This window comes from Sminthopsis crassicaudata, chromosome 1, assembly GCF_048593235.1.
Source record: "Sminthopsis crassicaudata isolate SCR6 chromosome 1, ASM4859323v1, whole genome shotgun sequence".
Lineage (NCBI taxonomy): Eukaryota > Metazoa > Chordata > Mammalia > Dasyuromorphia > Dasyuridae > Sminthopsis > Sminthopsis crassicaudata.
Genome location: NC_133617.1, coordinates 180,560,785 through 180,578,588, shown reverse-complemented (window position 1 = coordinate 180,578,588; position 17,804 = coordinate 180,560,785). Strand labels below are relative to the sequence as shown.

General features: G+C 33.3%; 1 protein-coding gene across 1 annotated transcript in view; it reads left to right on the top strand.

Annotated features, from left to right (window-relative positions):
* Positions 1 to 10,330, top strand: part of NUP153 (nucleoporin 153) — a 78,975-nt gene extending 68,645 nt beyond the window's left edge. Inside the window, 4 exon segments of the mRNA XM_074272362.1 lie at positions 2,621 to 2,986; positions 6,079 to 6,351; positions 8,151 to 8,319; positions 8,879 to 10,330. Coding sequence (XP_074128463.1) covers positions 2,621 to 2,986; positions 6,079 to 6,351; positions 8,151 to 8,319; positions 8,879 to 8,963 — 893 coding nt within the window. The 3' untranslated portion in view covers positions 8,964 to 10,330.
* Positions 10,331 to 17,804: the final 7,474 nt, after the last annotated feature.

Sequence of the window (17,804 nt, the reverse complement as noted above, 5' to 3'; positions counted from 1 at the left end):
CCATATATGTGTCAGTGTGTATGTGTGTGTGTTGGGGGGGAAAGTATATAGTGGGTTGAAAATGAATAGTTACATGGAATTGTGAAACATACTTAGTGTTTATGTAGATAATACCCCATTTTTTATAAATGTAATTTGCATTAATAATTATATTAGCCCAGCCAGAGTAAAAGTTTGGCTAATATTTCTTACTTTCTATAAGTGATCATCATTGCTAATTAATCTTAAAATTGTCTTTGAGGGTAAGTAATTTTTTCCCTCCTTTTATAAGTCCGTGTCTGCCACACTGAACAAAGTGCCTGCTATGTCTAGGCACCATTCTAAGTGGTAGAGATACAAATACCCCCACCCCAAAAATAGTCCCTTACCTTACTTTAATGAGCATAAAGTTTAATAGAGAAGGTCCAGAGTAGCGCAGCTAAATGAGAAATCCTCCAGTCAGAGAAGTAGAAAGTAGTAATGAAGTGGAGGGCTTAAGCTAATAAGATTTTAGAGGGTGGTAAGGTTATCCCAGTAATGAGTTTGTTGGGGGTGTGATGGAGAAGTCCCAAAGTAGTGTAGCAGTAAGTATTTGTTTGATGTTAGTTGATTGATCCTTAAAATTGTGACTTTGAAACTTCACTGAAAATGAGTTTTGGACTATCTGTAGATTTACATAGGTGTTTTAACGGAGATTATGTTTATCACTTTTGAACAAAAATTTAGATGAGTTTTTATTTAGATGAGTTACTCTTAATTAGGAAAAACAGCTAGACAAACCAACATTTTTATTATAGAGATTGAGAGTATAATCAGAGCCACAAAGAAAGCACGATAGCTTAAGTCCATTGCTTATAGATACAGAGGTAGACACACACACACACACACACACACACACACACCCCCTGAGAGAGAAATTTGTGATAGAAATAACTCAATATGAATCTAGCCGATTTCAGTAGCATCAGAAATGGAAATTTGCTGCTTTGTTGTTAATATACTACTTTTATAATGGAATAAGCAACCCATATACAGAATCAGAACAGATTCAGTATGAGAAACTAGAAGAGGGAAAGTGAATGAAGACTAGGGAAAATAAAAGAAGATGGTTTTTAGTATGATTTAAAGTAACATGCCTCTAAGGATGGTAAAAATAATAATGATGAGCTCAGAATTTGCATTGATTTGAAAATTGGCTCATCAGGCATTTTGGTTAAATTATTTAAGGAAATAGATATATATATTTTAGAAATGACATCATTCTTTAGTTCATAAAACAGTTCAATTTACTATAAGTTCTTTTGAGGAAAAATTTACCATCCTTAACTCAGGCCTCTGAAAGTTGGCATATTAGTTTATCCACTTATTTATTTAAGATATATTAGTCTAATTTAAATGGAGGTAGTTCTGCTAGAGAGGATGTTTTGGGATGGGAAAAGAAGGCATTAACATTTTCCGCCATTTCCTTTGTGTTCTTAACAAATTAAGAAGTTTTTAGGTGTATTATTGGCACCAAATTATGTGCTCATATGATTGTCTTAGTTTGGTAGCTGATTGCATAAAAGTTGTTTTAAATTGCCTTTATAATGGGAAAATAACTTGAATATTTAAAGGTGTTAAACCTCAAATAAATGAGTTGGATATCATCTGAAATCTGCACAAATATATTAAAACTTGAATCTTATTATTTTTTAAACTCTGAATGGAGGAAAAGGTATAGTATCAAAGAAAATTACAGTTTGTTATTATAGCACTAGAAAAACAGGAGTTGAAAATTGGTGTGGAAAAAAGAATGAAGATGATGGACTGAAGCCATAAAATAATGAATTTCTATAATACTTGGAATCCTTCATTCTTTTGTTATTATTCAGTCACTCATTCTTGTTTGTTTCTACATGATCCATGGACAATGTCTATAGGATTTTTTTGGGCAAAGATACTGATATGATTTGCCATTTTTTCCCCCTGTGTATCCCCATTTTACAAATGAGGAACTGAAGCAAGTAGAGGTTAAGTGACTTGCCCAAGATCACATAGCTAGTAAATATCTGAGACCAGATTTGAATTCAGATATTCTTGACTCTAGGAATGATGTTCTTACCCAGTCCTTACTCCTTGTCCTTGTGGGGAGATTTGTTGAATCCATATCTTCATAACTCCTAAATTATTTGTTCAATATTTATAGTACCTGAGTATCATAGTATATCATCTTTACATAGTCACAAACCTACTATATCCCAATATCAATTTGTTTTGAATTGGATGCTCTGGTGTAGTTCTGAGTTTGCCTGAAATGAAAGAACTCTGGAAAATAGAGACCATAAGAAAAACCTAATAGTTAAATTATCTATAGTAGCCAAACAATAAAATTTTGATTCATGGTGAACTCTTTGTGGGTGAAATAAGTGAAAAACCAATCCCAGACCCATAATTTAATATTGGTTGTACAGGGAGGGTACATCAAGACTTAGTGATCGATCACTAGGTACATTCAGGACCTTAAATATTTAAAAATCAAAGCTTTACTTATAGGCCTGTACCTTGAAATTTCCTGGTAGCATTGAAACACAGACTTCTTTTGTCATGTTGCAGTGTCTGAGGACTTGGAGTTTAAGGACTTTTCACTGATTTTGTTTTGCAGATCAAGGAGCAACAAAGACAGTCTTCAATTTCTTGAGCAGTAGTTCTTCCAACTCAAATGCACCAACACCAACTACTTCTAGTGGTGGTGGTATGTTTGGAAGTGTCACCTCTGCCTCCAACCCACCTGTTGCTGCCTTTATGTTTGGACAGACCAGCTCTTCATCAGGGACCAGTTCTGCCTTTGGTAACCCCTCAGACTCCAGTACATCTCAGTCTTTTGTGTTTTCTCAAGAAAGCAAACCAGCCACCACGTCTAGCACAGGTGTTGCTGTTGGCCCATTTGTTTTTGGCACAGGAGCCAATAGCAATAACACTTCATCCTCTACCTTCAGCTTTGGAGCTACAACACCGTCTGTTTCTGCAGGTATATTTAAAGTACGAGGTTAGGGTGGGTAGTTAATATTGAAATTGTATCACATCTTTAGAGTTTTTCTTTCTTATATTTATATCCCTAATATCTGGTATACAGTAAACATTTACCAAATTTTTTTTTCATTCATTCTTCTGTGAGGCAGCTAGGTAGAACAGTATATAGAAGCACTGGGCCCAAAAATCAGGAAATCCTGAGTTCAAATCTAGCTTTAGACAATTAGTTTCTGTGTAACTGGGCAAGGCATTTAACCTGTCTCCCTGTTTCTTCAGGTATAAAATGGGATGATATAACAATTACTTCTTAGGGTTGTTGTGAAGATTGAATGAAATAATATTAGTAAGCACTTAGCATAGGAATTGGCACTTAAATGCCTGTCTTTTTTCCTCCTTATTTATGATAGTGGTATCTGTAGATGAGAGTTGTTAGAGTTTGTGGACTTGTGGACTTGAGATTTTTATTACATTGATAACTATTTCAATAAAATTGATTTCCTCTATAATTCTATATATTTTATTTTGTGCATTTAAAAATCATTATTTTGAAAAAAAGACTTATAGTCTACATCAGATCTGATAAGTTAAAAACCCCTGCCTCTCCTATTTGACTCAGAAAGTTTATGTAGGCTTGCTTTCTGCTCTGTGCATTATTAAGCGAGAATTCTGATAATTCCAAATTCTTGTTGATTCTGCCTCTATATCTTTACATACACCTCCTTTTCATTTACATGAACATTTCCCTAGTTCAGGTCCTTATCAGGTTCCGGTCTTAGTTTTAATTCATTCTTTACACAATTGTCAATTGATAATTCCTAGGACAAATTACTGATACTTCTGCACAGATATCTTTCTCAGATATAACTTTTAGGTCAGGGGGAAAAAACAACTCTTCACCTGACTTTTAAAGCCTATAACAATCTGGTTCCCATCTGTTTTGAAAAAAATTATTATTGGTGCCTTTTTTGGGTATAGTATCATCATTTTCTGGAATATATTAGACTGCACACTCCTGATGCAAAAACAAAAAAAGATTGTGTATCTATGATCTACCCACCTCTCCAGAGGAGAGAGAAGTATGCATTTAAATATCTGTTTTCAAGGACAAAACTTTATCATGGCAGTCAGAGTTTGGCTTAATAGTGTTGCCATTGTTTTGTGTTGCTTTCAAAGTCTTCCTCCTTCCCTTTCTATCATTTTATATAAGTCTTCCCATTTTTAATCTAAATTACTCTATATTTGTTGTTTTTCATGGCACAATAGTATTCTATTACATTCATATGCCACAATTTGTTCAGATATCCCCCAGTTGACAGACATTTTGTTTCTTAGTATCATGGATTTAGATTTAGAAGGGAACATAAGAGTTACATAGTCCAAATTGTTTAATGGATTAGAAAAACTGAAGCCCAAAAAGCTTAGGTGATTTGCCTAAGGTCACACAGGTTGGTAAATAGCAGTCTGTAGTCAGAGAGAATTTGAACCCAGGTTCTCTTAATTCCAAATCCACTACTACTTTTGACATTTTGCTCCTCACAAAATTAATCAAATTAATTGAAATTAATTAATAAAGTAAATGACAGGATTGAAAGCCAGTTGAAATGTAATTATAGGGATCCATCTTGGTTCCAGAGAACACATGAGAAAAATATTCCTCTTAATCAAGGAGTAAGGAATTACAGCCTTGCTATATAATACACTCCTTTGTCAGATCTGATCCATTTAACTCTGCTCTTTCCCTTTGTTATAATAAGGATTGATGAAAGATGGCATGTGTCTGGCAATGATTGCTGTGGGGAGAAGAAAGAAAGAAAATGAATGTGATTTTTTTTTTTCTTTTTTTCCCCCTCCTTCCTCCAATCCCCACTTCCTCTTGGAAGTGGAATTGATATGAGAAAGATTGCTAGCAGAGCTTTATTTTCTCTTATACCCCTTTAATTGCAAAGGTGTCTACAGTCAAATCTGGGTCCTACGAATATTAATTTGGCTGCTGTATGAAAGACTGATTAGAAATAAGGACTGGAATCTTCTTTTTTTTTTTTTTTTTTTTTTTTTTTTTTAGACCATAAAAAGTCAGCTATGAATATCTTTTTATTATGCAGTTTCTTTTTTCCCTCCCCTCCTTTTTGAACTCCTTTCTCACATCATTCTAAATTGTTTTCCAAAATAGTTGAACATTTTATAAAATGACCTCTTATCATCTGTGATAATTAAATTGCTTTGAAGTGACAACTTATAATTCAATAAGAGAAATATGTGTAGAAATAAGAAATTCATCTCATATCCTACCTACCTTTTCAGACTGGCTTCATGTACTTACCTGCTTACACTCTACATCAAAGTGAACTTTTAGGCTCTTGACTGTTCCCTGAAACTCAATTCTCATTTCTGTTCCTCTATTTTTGTCTCCTGTTCTGCACTTTCAATCTTATGACCTCATTTGATTGTTGCTACAACATTTCTAGCTAAACAGGGTAGATATCACCATTTTACAGTTAGAGAAAATAAATTCCCAGGAGTTAGAGAATTGCCAGTGGTTGTCCACCTCGTAAACTCTGTAGAGTTTGCTCACTGGAACAGAAATACTTTTGTTTACTTAAAATGAAAACTTGTAGGGTGATAGGTTTAGAGCTGGGGGAATTTTAGAGGTTCTTATCCAATTTCCTCCTTTTTACACATGAGGAAAGTGAGGCCCAAGAAGATTAAATGTCTTGTCCAGGATTACATAAAATAGTAATGGGCATCAAAGGCAACATTTGAACCCAAATCATTAAGATCCAGAACCAATTGTCTTTGAGTCCTACACCCCCATTTTCCACCTCTAATTATAAGGGTTGAGGCCCAAGAAATATAATTATAGTTACTCCATTAGTTGGTGGTAATTGAAAATGAAATTAAGATTGCCTTGCTCCTGGTTCTACATCATCTTTGTTCTACACCATGCTGCTTCTATAGGAATCAATTTTAGTAGGTTTTCTTTTTGCAAAAATGAATAAGACTTGAAAACTAAAAGCTTAGAATTAAAATTATTTCCAGATAATTAAACTTGGTTTCAAAGTTAATTAAAACTTTTTTTTTTTATATCTGTAGGTTCTTCTTCCTTTGTATTTGGTGCTGGGTCTTCAACATCTGCCAGTCCTGTATTTGGTACCAGCCAGACCCCAGCATTTGGACAAAGTCAAGGTACCAGTCAGCCCAGTGCTCCAGGGTTTGGATCTTTATCATCGTCAACATTATTTTCATCTAGTTCCCAACCCTCAACCCCTGCTTTTGGGTCAGTGTCAAGTACCAGCCAACCTCCTGTCTTTGGACAAGCGCCTACTCAGCAACCTGGTTTTGGTTCTGGAACAACTTCTAATTCTAGTAAGTTGTGTGTTGTTTCAAGAAATTTTGGCACGTCTTCATATTCATGTCTTGTCTTCAGAAAAGGATTTGTCTTGAGCCTTGTCTTTGTAGAGAGAAGAACTTTTATAAAAGTGTTATACGTGGAGGAATGTCAGGACTTGCATTAAAATTAGTGTTTCCAATATTCAACTTAATACTAATTTCCTATATGTTAAAAAAAAAAAAAAGGTATGTTAATATTTGTTTATTAAAGTTATAGCTTATTCTCTTCCCTTGACTTCTAAATTGCCATTGTTATTCATTATATCTGGATGTTACAGTTCTCTTAATCTGAAGACTTTTCTGCCCTCTTTCTCTCCCCCTCTCCACCTCCCCCCCCAAAAAAGGTAGGATTTATATCACTCCAACTCTTGGTGTTTTATACTAAATTGTTGCATCATCTCTATCCAATTACCCCTTTTCCCTAGTAGCCCAGATTTGTGGATCATTATTAGAAAAGGTAGAATACTAGTTATCTTTTGTCCCATCAGACTAATGGATAGGAAGTCTATTAGACTTAGATCTTAATATGTGGATCTGGAATAAACCTGGCCTGAGGGGTGAGGATAGGATCAGTTGTAAAGAGGGCCTGGGGTTCAAGAATGAGTTGAGTCTGAAGGAGCAGATAAAATCCTTTTAGGTGTCTTGTATTTTAAATTCTACTATACCTGTTAATTGACCTAGAAATCTAAGCTTAACCAAAGCTGTCTCCCTCTGCTGGGATGAGTCTATCCTAAAGCAGTGCTTTCAAAGAAAAGTGCAACGTACAATTGCTATAGTTTTTATTAAGCTTCAAATAAGGAGATGACATCCTTTCCTTCTTTTATAGTGTTTTTAAGCAAAAGCTTAGATGTTTCCTTAAAGCTGTTCTACCTTCTGAGTTCATTCTTTTATATGGTGAACACAACCATTTATTTTATGTCTCATGTTCACAGCTGGTGGTGTTATATTTTATATTATTACTTTACATGTAATATTATAACAATGTTACAGCATTATATTTTATGATAAGTCTCTTCCCACTCCCCAAATGCTTTTGATGCCATATAAAATTATCTCTTATCCTTCTCTCCCTCCACTACCCAACTTTTCTCTTTGTTTACACTGCCATTGCTCTTACATAAGCACTTTACTGGACATTTATGTAGCTTCCTTAACAGTTTCTTCACATTATTGCAATCTTCCTTGTACATGGATCTGCTTATACTACCTTTCCTCAAAAGTGTTCTTCAGCACTTATAAGACTAAAGTTCAGATTTTTTCTGCTTCGCTCATTGTATTCTATATATTCCCAAACTGGACACTCTATCTGTTCTGACTCTATCCATTTTCTCGTGGTGCCTAAAGTGCTTTTCCCCACCCCAACTTCTGTATTACATATTTTATGTGTGCTTTTTTTTGATACTTCCATGTTTTGTTTTTGTCTTTGTTATGTCCTTTTACTAGTTTATACATCACTAAAAATTTATCTTCCCTGTTGCCTATCTCTGAAACTTACACCAAGTTGGTTTTTATTACATCATATTAAATTGAAGAACATAGTTACAAACTTAAGTTTTTTAATTTGGGGGACTACAAATATTCTCTGTAACTGTAGAAAATATGTGTTCCTTCCCCCCCAAACCCAGTAGTCCAAGTAGAACATAAATTCTACTCTTTTTTTTCCCTCTGCAAAGACCAATACCTGTCCCCGAAGAAAAGATCGAGTAAAGCATATGGGAAAATAACTTTGCCTTGATAAAGAAAATTTGAAATACTTTATGTTTGGAACCTTTTAGGTTCTGTGTTCCACTTTGGAAGCAGCACTGCAAATTTCAACTTCACTAACAACAATCCATCAGGAATATTCACCTTTGGTGCAAATGCTGGTACACCTGCCGCCTCAGCCCAGCCTTCAGGCTCAACAGGATTTCCATTTAACCCATCTCCAGCAGCATTTACAGTGGGGTAAGAGGGACCTTTTTATTGAGTTGGAGGTAATTTATTGGCTTTTTTCATCTTAGTATTGTTGGTGTTCAGGTACAGAAGTATAGTAATTTTTTACTTCATCATTCATATAAATTTAGAATTATTAATAGCAATAATAGTGTGGGGGAAAGCAAACTTTTTTCTCACATACAGGCTATGTAATCCAAAGGATTTGCATTAAAAATTAATTTCTCTTTTTGTTATTATGACACCCTTAGGAAACATATTGAACCTGAATGAGTATCATGTTATATGTTGTGTTTGAATTGCTCAGTTGTGTTCACCTCCACATGATCCAATGAACTTTTGTCCATTGGGTTTTCTTGGCAAAGATACTCAAATAATTTGCCACTTCCTTCTTCAGTGTTTACTCGTTTTACAGATGAAAAACTGGAGCAAATAGGAATTAATATAGTAAGTGTCTAAGATCAGATTTGAATTTAGATATTCCTGACTCCAACCTGGCACTCGATTCACTGCACTACCCAGATGCCCCCCTCACGTTGTATACTGACTCTTTATTTTTCTTTTTTGGCAGGACAAATGGAAAAAATATGTTTTCTACTTCTGGCACTTCAGTTTCTGGTCGGAAGATAAAAACTGCTGTTAGGCGCAGGAAATAAATTTCAGAATGGTGATAGAAACATCAATTTTAACAACTTGTACTCTGCATTCACTTACTTGTGCTGGGGTTTTTAAAAATCAGTTCTGCTTAAGAACATCTTTAAGTTTCAAAAGGTTTTTTCCTTCTCCCCCTATATACCCTTCTTACCCTTCACCAACCATTCTCTGCTAACTTCCTTTCTCCTTTAAAAAAATTAGCTAGAGCTGGTGACAGAGAGGTTCTTAAGCAAAATTATTTTAGGATCCAGCAACTTCTTTATCCACTGACTTGGCATGGTCTGGCTATATATATGAGTGTAGCCTACACAGCAAATGGCTTTGTATAATACCTCTTCATCTGCACCAATATGTGCGCTAATGTGCGTTAATGGAACGCACTGAAATTGTAATTTTATCAGTGAGGGATTCTGTATAGATTAGAGAATGTTGAAATGAATGATTTCTATGCTGAGTTTGTGCTGGTGTATGTGTGAAGTGAGTGAGTTGGGTGTATTGTGCACTAAAATTTTCTGATAGAGGAAGACTGATTAAAGAATGGTCCATGCTAAGGACTTGTTAGATCTAGTTCTCCATTTAATAATTATATGCTATTTCTATATTTTCATTCTTATGGCTCCATCACCTTGTCTCGCCTTTTCATTATTTTATTATGAAACTTGTGTAAATACAATTTTGTTTCTGTACGTACTTTTTGGCATAACATAAATCTGTGAACTTGAAATTTTAATTTTGTGTGTTAACGACATTTTTTTGTTTAGTATTGTCTCAAGATTTTATTATGTAAATCCCATTATTCAAAGTTGCCTAAATCCATTTAGAAAATCTTTAAAGAAAATTGGAAATTCTTAAAGTGAGTTTATTGGCTTTTCTGATCCATTTTTGTTTGGACCAAAAACCAGTATTGTACAAAGTATTAAGTATATATTTTTATATTTACTGAAATGGACTGTGGTGACTTTGGATAATACGGAAAAGTTTAATATTAAAGCCATGTTTATTACAGTATAATTAACATGTTAAACCATGGGATAAATGCCATCAATAAAAATTATGAAATACTTTTTGTTGCAGTTTTAAATCAAAATGAAGGTACACCATATTACTGGAAAAGCTTTCTGTATTAAAGTTAACAATTGTCTGAATGAGAAGATGGTATACCTCTTCACGTGTTAGTTAAGAAATTTTGAGAGCAGGAGAAATTTAAATGCTGTAGTGAATCCCCTAGAGAGTGGGGAGATGACTACATTTTGTGAAATCCAGTTGGCTCCCCTGCAGCTTGTCAGATCCCTGGAGAGCCATGCCTAATTTGCATATAAATTTACATAGTTTTTTTTTTTTTTAATTGAAAAATAAACATACACAACCATTTCTGCTTGTGCTTGTATCTTCCTTATTAGGTTATTAAACATGTTTGAGTTTATAAAATACTGTGTTGAAAATGAAATAATGTGCAACTGGTTGATAAAGTCTCTTAATAAATTGTCTTCCCTGTTATAGAGGATCTCACAGGGCAGCTTTTCAAAGACACAAGTTTTGGAGATGAATTGTGAAAGACCAATTGCTTTGTAGTCAGATTTTAATTTGACAGATCTTTTATTTGTTGTGGGGATTCTGAATTAGAAAAGAGTTGAAATGTCTTGTAATTTTATATTATTCTAAATATTTAAAATATAATTTGCTTTTGTACTTTAGCAGAACTCTTACTGAAGGAAATAGTCAACATACTTGTGGAGTAGAAGACTTCGAGTATTTACATACAACTTAAAAGCAAGTATTGTAGATAGCAACTAGCTTGGTGAATTCCAACAGGAATATGTATAGAAAGAAATATGCTGAAGCATACTTGCTGTTATTTTAATTAGTAGTTTAAGTTCTATTTAATATTAAGATATTTTGTTTCATCCAACTTATAATACTTTGTAGTTGTGGACAGCTTGTAAAATGTTAGCTTTGAAGAAATAATACTTACATAGGAGTTTGAGTCAGAAGAGCTGAGTTCAAATCCTCCTTTTCTTTGGGCCTTAGTTTTTACATCTATGAAATACAAAAGATTAACCTACTCGATTATCTCTTAGGTCCCTTGCAGCTCTTAAAGTCTTTGATTTTTGCAATTGTATATTATATTTGTATAGGTATCCTAAGAATTCAATTATTCTAAATATTACCCAGATGGGATCTAGAGGATTGCTTAAATAGATCTTTTTCTATTTAAAACTAAAGACAAACATAAAACAAAAAAGAAAAAGGGAAATAAAACAAAACATTGTAATGTTCCCAGCAGAACATAAGGGAGTATTTAAAATATAAAACAATAAATCCATTTCAAGAAAGCATATATAATATTAGAAGAGATTATATATTCATGACTATCCATCTTTGCTTCGTTGGTAGGTTATTTTTTTATTCTCTGTTCTTTGCTTTTTACTTTTCTCTTTTCCCCTTTTATCTTCCCAAGCAGACCACAGTTAAGTACAGGTATATATTTTTTTGTATACATATTTACATACACACATAAACACATTTGGATTTATACCTATAGGCATTTATCTACACTACCATAAATTTATATATACTTTTATACCACATCTTATCCCATTCCCTCCTCTCTTTAAAATCTATAAAAGATTTTGGAGGATGCTGAACCCTTTAGTGTGTGTGTATCCCTATTTAACCCATTCCTGTTATGAGTAGGTTTCCTTCCCCCTTTCATTGTCAGTTCTTCATCTGTACCTCATTTGTATAGCCTACTTAATATTTGTTTTCCTAGACAATTTGGCATTTCAAAGTCAGATCATACTCAGCTCTTTCCCAATCTTTGTTTTAAGCTACCTGTTTATCGATGTCAGTCTAAAACATGGTACAAATTTCCATGTAAAAAAACAATTTGCTCTTATCAAGGCTCTTGAAATTAATCTTTGATGATAATCTGTTAAATGTTAAATTTTCTATTGAGTTCAGGTTTAATTGAGACAAATTTTTGACAATCTACAAGTCTGTTGAATGTCTTTTTTTTTTTTTTTTTTCATTCAGTATTATGGTTTTGCTGGATATAACTTTGACTACAGGCCTAATTCTTTTGATTGTCAATATGTATATTATTCCAGGAATTGTGATGTTTTATTGTAGCTGCTGATAAAGTTTGTACAATTCTAAATGTAGTTCTACCATATTGAATTGTTTTTATTTCTTGTAGAATTTTCACTTTGATCTGGGTTTTTTTTTTTTTTTTTTTTTTTTTTTTTTTTTTTTTTTTTTAATTTAGCAATACTAATCTTAGGTGTTTTCCATGTAAGATCTTTTTGAGGTGGTAGTTGGTGAATTTTTTCTATTTTTACTTTTCCCTCGGGTTTCTGTCACTCCACGGTAATTTTCTTTTATTATTTCTTGCATTATAGTGTCAAGGTTCTTTTTGTTTTTGTTTTTGTTTTTTGCTTTCATGTAATCCAGTTATATTTTTCTCTTCTTGATTTGTTCTTCAGATCTGTTGTTTTTCTTATACCTTATTTCACATTCTATCCTACTTTTTTCATTCTTTATATTTTGTTATTTCTCAGTCTCTTATAGCTTCACTTGCTTCCCCTTGCCCAATTCTAATTTTCAAAGAATTGATTTCTTTAAAACATTGTATCTCCTTTTCTAGTTGGTTAACATTTTTCTTGGTCTTTTTTTTTTTTTTTTTTAAAGTTTTTCCTTAATCTCCCCTTTACTTCCCATGATGTGGGAAAGCAAAAGTTCCTAGGGCTTAAACTGAGGCTACCTATGAACCCAGATAGCTCCAGGACTCCCCAGTTGTTGTTTCTGTGGAGGCACCCTGGAGATGTTTACACTCCATATCTGTTAAACCATGGTCCTGAGGTTTGTCTTCTGGTTTTCTCAGGTTGCCCAAGAAGATCCCCACTTTACCCTTAGTCTTAGTTGTTAAATATATCTTTTACAGGCCATAATACTGTGAAAGGATAACTATAGACAAAATTATAGACCTAACTAGAGATCAACAATGTTGTGGATAATCAAAGAACAAATTACAAGTAATAAATGATTATGCTAAAATGAGTAAGACTTTTATATTCCTGTAAACTTAGATTGAGAAAATGGAAAAAGAGATTGGTAAAATAAGCATGCAACTAAAAAAAAAAAATAGATATTACCAGTCCTATGAAAGAAATAATTGAAAATAAGATAATAGACTTGAAAATAAGACGCATACTTATTAAAAGTAAGCTACTTTTTTTTTTTTTCCCTGAGGCAATTGGGATTAAGTGACTTGCCCAGGGTCACAGAGCTAGGAAGTGTTAAGTGTCTGGGATCAGATTTGAACTCGGATCCTCCTGACTTCAGGGCTGGTGCTCTATCCACTGTACCCTCCCCCCCCAAAAAAAACCTACTTTTTTGAAAAGACTAACAAACTATTTAAACAGCTAATGGATCAAAAAAGAAAATTGTCAAAATTAATAATACAGAGGAAATAGAAGATTAGAATTAGCTATGCTATGCAATTATATACCAACAGTACCATTTGTAAGAGTTGAAACAATATAAATAAAAGCATAATACCCTAATTTGGGTGTAGTAAATAACAATTATAGTCTGAGAAGTCAAATGAATAGTAAATGTACTACAAATGGAGTGAAAACCATGTCCTCAGTGGATTTATAAGTGAATTTGATTAAATAAAGAGAAACTTATGTGCTATAAAAGTTTTTCTCCAAAACAGAAAAAAGTTCACTTGTCAAACTTATTTTATGTGATAAATGTAGTCTTGAAGTCTGTGCAAAGAAGAGGAGAAAATTTTAAAATTAAAATGCTAAATTCTAAATGTTTAAAAACCCAGTGTTGGAAAATCTTAAATTTTAAGAAATTTGAAGTTTCACATACAGCCTTATACCATGTTATGGAAATGATTGTTTCATTCCACAAATTAAAAATTTCAAGTGTACAAAACTGGAGAGTACAAAGTTATTCCACAAAAACTGTTAAATTTTCTGTTCAGTCAATACCATATATTACTAGAAAAAAAATGAAATTTCATTCAAAATACCAACAAATAGGTAATTTAACAATACGTGACCTCAGAAATATAAAAGCAATTACCAAATACTCCTTATAAATAGAAATAAAAAATGTTTGGGCTATACCAAAACAATAAAAATGATTATACTATGTGTTTTAATTTATGTCTTACATGGCATCCCAATCAAAATTAAGAGAATTTTTTATAGAACTATAGACCTAGATTTGAATTCTGACTCTTACTTGCATTATTGTGCATTATTTCTTAACTTGCATTATGTGTAACTTAGGTAAATCAGTCTTTCAGGACCTTAGTTTTATTCAGTTATTAAACTGAACCTTTTGAACTGTCTGATCCTATGTATGGCAGGTATAAGGACTTGTACTTAAAAAAAAAATGAGTGCTCATTGATGGAGAAACAATTGCAGAATATGAATAATGGGATTTTAAAAAGCAAATAGGAATTCAGATAAATGTGAGAAGATAATATGTACTGACAAAGAGCAAAGGCAACAGAATTGAGAACAATATACATCAAGATTGTAGTAATGTAAAGAAAACATTGAAAGTCATCAAACTTCATTCTGATGGGATTAATCTTGTTTCCAAAAATTGATTAAATTTACTAAACTGTAAAGACTGCATTCCACAGCTGTGAAATTTACATATGTCAAAGACATGCATAGGCTATTTGCTATGTCTAACTTTTTGTTAAAAGTGAGGTCCCTACTCTTGGGGAGTGTGAAGTCAGTGGTTTGCTTGAGGTCAAAAGTTTTGAATTGCAGTACATGAAAGCTGTTTAGTTAGGCGTCAATATATGGTGAATCATTAATACCAGCCCCACCAGTGGACCATGAGACTGCCTAAGGAGAGGTCAGATTAGAAACAGTCCATAATAAGGTCCATGAATAAATAACTGTTCTTCCAATCTGGGCAAGGTAAGGAGACTAAAAAAGAAAGAAAAAAAATCTGTAAAAGAACAAGAAGGGTAAAAAGTATCTATCTGCCAAGCTAGAGACTAGAGGGCAGCAGTCATATAAGAATAGTTGAGCTGGTCATAAATAACAACTAAAGTCAATCCCTTTTAGCTTTCTAAAATAAATTAAAGAAGTTATTGTAGAACATTTACAAAAGGAAGCAGTAGAGCTCTCAAGCACCACATGGTTTGGGGAAGAATAAATCATTCCAGATTAGCTTTTATTTCCTTTTTTGTCCAAGTTATTAAACTGGTAGGTAAAGAGGAACACTGTACTTTATTACCTAGTGATCAAATCACAGATGAAGTTCAATAGTAAGAAATGTAAAGTCTATTTTTGCAGTCCCTCACCTTCCCTTCCTTAAATAAAAGTTCCACAAATACCAGAATGATGTATAGGTAAACAGCAATTTGTTCAAAAAGGATTTGGAGATTTTATTGGTCTGTAAGTACAATATGATTGGCAGTCTCCCTAATACATATTGGTCCCCTCTGCCTTTTCAATATAGTGTTAATATTCCCAATGCAATTCTATCCTCATCTGATCACATACATAGTATTGGGTTCAATTCTAGTTGATTTTTTTTTTTTTTTTTTAAGTAAAAGCATCTGGAGAAGATCAAATGGTGAAATGGATTACAAATTCTGGTGTTTAGCTTAGATAATTGAGGGGTGGACATCATAACTAATTGCCTTCAAGTAAGGTGCTAGTTATTGGAGTAGTTTAGAGCAACCCAGACCTGTAGCTAGGAAAAACCGAAATCTGACTATAGACACTTAGTAGCTGTAAGTTGGATCCTAGACAGATCATAATACCTCAGCTTCAGCTTCCCCTTCATCCCTCAGCTTCAGCTCCCTCTTCTATAAAATGGGGGAGAGGGAATTGCATCTACTTCCCAGGGATTTTGTGAATGTTGAATAATAGTTATAAAGGGCCTAGGTTTTCAGAAACTTTTTAAAGCTCCATTTAAATTATTTGATGATGATGTAATTAGAGATATTACCTAGTCAAAGGATAAGATTTGTTTTGTTTGGCCCAAAGGGAGGAACTAGGAAGTAACTAGTGGATATTGCAAAGTAATTTTAGAATTTCTATTAGAAGAACTTCTAAACAGATGTATCCTAAAAATGGAGTCAATTACTCATGAATTTCACTTCATCAAATATATTCAAGCAAAGGCCAGATGGCTATTATTGTATACATTCTAAAGGGGATCCTTTTTCAATTACAATAATAGCCATGGAGATCTTTTTCAGCTTCAAGATGTGATTCTATGTTCCACCTTATGGCAATTTGACAGCCTTCCAAATCCAGTGTTTCTCTTGCATTAGATCACAGCCATTTTTTTACTGGCTAGCCAAATATTTTTTCCTATCTAAATCCTTACTTCTTAAAATCTACTTTAAAAATCAAAAACAACTTTCTTCCCTTCATTTTGCCCCTCAGTTACCTTTTGCCTGACTCCCATTCTTTTCTGATCTGCTAAGATTTCCCTGTTGATCCATGATCTAAAATGTATTTTTTCTAATCAGTATGTTTGCGGTTGATAAATTGTTCTAGATAATCTCCAAGGCAATTCCAATTCAATTCAAGTAAACATTATGTTCAAGGCACTGTGTTAGGCATAGTGGAGTTAAAAAAAAATGTATTAATATTAGCTTTCAAGGGCTTTATATTATCTTAGAGATCTCAGGATACAACAGGTATACAAGTAAATACTGAGCATATATAAATCAATATGAGATAGTTTTAAGGCTAAAGTGTTAATAATAAGAAAGGGGGAAATTAGGAAAGGTCTTGTACAGGAAGTAGCTCCCAAACTGCTATGAAGGAAACTAGTTATTTCATGAGATAGGGGTGGGGAGAGGATGCATTCCAGACATAAAAGGAATTAATATAAAATAAGAATGGAAAGGTAAACTGTTGCTAGATTATGGAGGGATTTAAATGCCAGTCTAACAAGTTATTATTTCATTAGAGAACTTTTTAAATTATCTTTACAATTTTTATTTTTTGATTAGTGGAATGGCATGGTAAGAACTCTTTCAAGAATATCAAGTTGTTAGAAGACAGATTGGGAGGGGGATGAATTATTGGATGATTTCTTTACTGCATATGGTGAACTAGGAATAGGCTGTGAACAGAGCAAAGAGACAAATTTGAGAGATAACTGTGAAGGTAGCATTCATTAATAAGGTAACTGATAGATTAAGGAGAGAAGGAAAGCTCAAAAATGACTCCATAGCTTTGAAATCGAATGACTTAAAAGATAGTGTCACCACCAACAGAAATTGGAAGAAGCATGTATGGGGGGGAGGGGAGAATGATGAAATCTATTTTGTACATGTTGAGGGTAAGAGTTCTACATGACATTCAAATGGAAATGTTCAGTAGTAGTTGGTATTACAGGATGAGAGTCATTGGAAAAAATTAGAACTATAAAAGTTAGAAAAGAGATGACCCAGGTCAGAGTCTTTGTGTATTGCCATACAATGGATGGGAGAAATGTGTGAAAAAGGTAAGCTTAAAACTGAGGGCACTTAATGTCCAAGAAGCCAAAGAAGATTTATGGCCTTGAGAAGGAGGTGCTCAGCACTGTCCAAAGCTTCAGAGAAGTTTAAAAAAAAAGATGGAAAAACTATAATTTTGAAAAAGCAATTCATCTATATGTACACCAAGATCTCCAAAGGAAATTGCTCAATATAACTTTCTGAGAGAAGTATATGGTTTAACTGTTCAAAGAAAAACATTCCAAAATAACAAAAAAAAAAGTACTGTCATTAAACAAACAAACAAAAAAATCCATTCCTTGCTATTGTGTTGTTGCAGGCCTAAGCAAATTTAAGTGATAT